Source organism: Lepidochelys kempii, chromosome 13 (assembly GCF_965140285.1).
Source record: "Lepidochelys kempii isolate rLepKem1 chromosome 13, rLepKem1.hap1, whole genome shotgun sequence".
In the NCBI taxonomy this organism is placed as follows: domain Eukaryota; kingdom Metazoa; phylum Chordata; order Testudines; family Cheloniidae; genus Lepidochelys; species Lepidochelys kempii.
In genome coordinates, this window is record NC_136392.1 from 16,587,144 (window position 1) to 16,590,623 (window position 3,480).

Sequence of the window (3,480 nt, forward strand, 5' to 3'; positions counted from 1 at the left end):
ATAGGCTCCTAGTGAGGGCTATGGGGGATTTTCATGAACAGAGAGTTACTTGATCAACTCCACTATAGACTCTAGGAGTTTTCCCTGCCTGAGGAAGATGTGATCATTGTGACTGAAAATTAAAAACAACTCCCTCATTAAACCACATATTTCGTGAGTAAAATCAGTATCAACAAACACCAAATGTAAGGCTGCTCTACATCCACTCCCAATCACTGTCCTTTACAGTAAAATATATAACAGGCAGCAAGTTCAAACCCACACCCTTAAAGAAGCAGAACCTTTGTGCCCTACTGGAAAGCACAGTATAGAGGGGTTAAGGAAATTCTTTCCTGTAGTTTTCGACATCTGGATTTAGAAGATGGATGTGCTTAGAGTACGCCTAGTATGCTGGAAAATGCTGAATAAGACCTGAACATGTACCCAACTCCCTGCACGTAATCAGCTCTAGACTCTCGTAACATTTTACAGGCACATACACAAGAGCAAACTATAGAGAGCCATGACATATGCAACTCACAGGCCTTGACAAATCCCACATAGTACAGCTGCTGGCAGAGCCTCTATTATCTTTGTCACAAAGATCTTACGGCTCCGTACATACATTCTCCTATACCCAACTTTTTACCCTAAACCACTACCACCACCGCACACCCACCTTTCAAAAACTCAGCTGTATCAGCAGCTTCTTTTAGAAACACGTTTTTAAAAGAAGGCTCAGTAGGAAATTATAGAGTTGTTCACACATTTCTCACTGGGCCTAGTTATGTGAAACAGAGGTCCCTCATTGCTGGCCCAACCGCCATCCAACACAAAAAATTCCATGTTATCACTATTCATTGCTGTAAACTATAGATGTCAGAAATGCTGAGTCACAAAACTGAGCGGATACAAAAACTTGAACTTTAAAGAAAGACTCCCACCTCATTTCAAGCTTCCTCATCTACTTTTTCTTTTCCCCACCCTCTCCAACACTTTAACCTTGTCCCTCACTTGAAGGGACTTTGTCAAACATTTTTCATGGTTTAGATGGCACATTTGGGTCTTGTCCTGTTGAGAGTTATGAGTGTTGCAAAAATCCCAAGCAGTATTTAACTCGAGGAATTAGAGGAAATTCAGTGAGGCAGCAAGGGGGAACTGGCTGAGGCTCCTACAGCTGCTCTTCTCTGGTTCTCTCCCGGTTTTTTTGCTGAGTCACAGAGAAAGTCAAAAGGCCAACAGAAAGCCCTGATTCCTGACACAGCCAGATCTAGCTGGCATTTCAACTGATTTCATTCTGGCTTTAAAGTGCCTTTAAAATAAAACAAATTTCCTTTTTTTCCTAGCCATAAAGTTTATTAAAATTGTTCATTAATGCTTCAAATGTAGCAAGAACGTTTATAGATCCCAAAATATACATATGTGTTTTTCTTATAGAAATAGATTATTCTTTATAATAAAAAAAAACCGCAGGAACATCTTTAACAGATTACTCAATCCATGACTGACAGTTACACGAGATTGCATCATGTGTACACAGCATTCCCAGCCATGTTTAAAGGATTGCATCACTCTCGGCTTTTTCTCTCCCTCTCTCGCTCTGTTTTAAATAACACGAACATTCAACAAACTCTGCAGAGAGACCGCTTCGGGGAAAGGGGGGGCTCGGTGGGATTGTAACATAAAAAACCAACATTACCATCGGCAACTGTAATTCCGCCACAAGGTGCCGAGGACCCTCCTAGGACAAACAGGCTGCGGCGGAAGTTTCTTCCACCAAATTGCAAACGAAAGCCGACCAAAAAACAAACAAACAAACAAACAAACCAAAACCCAAGCTTGAGTCTCTCCCCATTTCTTCCCCGCCCCGATCCAATCTGTCCTCATAGTGGAGGGAAAAAGCAGCCACCAGATTTCCCCCCCGCCATCCTCCTTCCCCAAATTCAAGCCCTTTCTCCCCCTCCCAACCCCAACCACTGCGGCTGTAGCAGTGTCCAACGCTGGGGCTAGCAGTGGCCAGATGTGGCCAGCAGGGGCTCGGGCAGCTGTTTGAACAAGTTCCGGAGGGTGCTCAGCTCCCGGGAGAGCTGCTCCACTTTCTTTTGCAGCCGCTCGTTCTCGGCGGTCAGTTCCAAGACTTTGTGCTGCGTCTCCAGGTTGCGCAGTTTGGCTTTGTCCCGGCTCTTGCGCACCGCGATGTTGTTCCTCTCCCGGCGGATCTTGTACTCGTCGCTGTGCTTGTCCACGCTCTTCTTGGACTTGTTCTTGCCCCCGGGGGCCCCGGCGTAGCCCCCGCCGCCGGACTTGGAGGAATCGGACGGGTTGGGGGTGCCGGGGGGGCTGGAAGAGGACGAGGTGGACAGATTGCCGCTGCTGCCGCTGGGCACCGATTGGTAACCGAGGTAGGAGCGCATGGTGCTGCCGTAGGGGGAGGACATGCCCCCCGGCCCCGCGCCGCCGTCTTCCTTGCGGGGCCCTTTGCAGGAGTCCAGGGACTCGAAGACCGGCTCCACTTTGGTCTCCACGATCTGGGGCGGGAAGCAGGTCAGCAGCCCCGCCGGCTTGTGGCCCTGGCCGCCGCCCGGGTGGCAGAGCCTGGGCAGGCTGATGTAGGTGTAGTCGGGCTTCTTGCTGCCGCCTTTATAGTCCTCGGCGAAGAGGTCGGAGAGGAAATCTTGGCTGCTGCTGCTGCAGGGAGGCTCAAAGTTGCCCCCTGCTGCTGCCGCCGCTGCAGGAGGAGGCGGCGGCGGCTGCTGGGATGCTAAGGGGTCCAGGTAAGAGCTGATGTCGATGGCTCTCTCGTGGTCCCCGACGGTGAGCTCGGTCATGGAGCGGCCCCCTGCCGCCCGCGGCTTCGGCTTGCTCAGAGCAGCCAGATAGTCCGTCTCGTAATAGAAATTAGCCACTTCCATGGATTTAAAGGCAGGCGGCTGGATGGGGAGGCATGCTGGGTCCCAGGCCACCAGGCGTTGCATGAAAGCAAAGGGGGGGGTGCAGGGAGGAGGAGACGCCGCAGGGGGGGCCCCCCAGCCACAGGATCAAGCTGCCAAAGGTGACGTGGGGGGCCTGCAACTCCTGCCTCAGTCTCTGGTGCTGGGTCCGGCTTCCCAGCTGCGCTGCCCACCTGGGCTGGCTCAGATCCGGCGGCGGCGGCTGCTGCTTCTCCTCCGGACCATCTGGTTCTAGGTCCCGAGTCCTAAAGTCTCTGACTTAGGAAAGTTCCTTTGCTGTTATTTATAGGGGCGGTGGATCCCATGGCAACAGGAACGTCACTGGCTGGCTGCCTGCCACCTGGTGCACACTTTGTACAGTTGTAATTGTAAACTACCGCCTCTAGCTCCGCGGGGGGCACTTGGTGTGTGTGACTCTGACCTAGTCATTCATAAGAAAAAAACAGGGCTGGCTTCGGAGCGGAGGGGACTTATTCACACCGTCATTAAGGGGAGGGAAAGATTTGGGCCGGAGAAAGGGATCGCAGCCTTCTCCTGGCTTCTCTCTAGC

At 51.4% G+C, this 3,480-nt stretch overlaps 1 protein-coding gene across 1 annotated transcript; it reads right to left on the bottom strand.

Annotated features, from left to right (window-relative positions):
- Positions 1 to 1,402: 1,402 nt before the first annotated feature.
- On the bottom strand, positions 1,403 to 3,199 carry CEBPB (CCAAT enhancer binding protein beta). Its single transcript, XM_073309435.2, has one exon. It carries the CDS (start codon positions 2,952 to 2,954, stop codon positions 1,986 to 1,988), a length of 969 nt encoding a protein of 322 aa, XP_073165536.1. The 5' UTR covers positions 2,955 to 3,199; the 3' UTR covers positions 1,403 to 1,985.
- Positions 3,200 to 3,480: the final 281 nt, after the last annotated feature.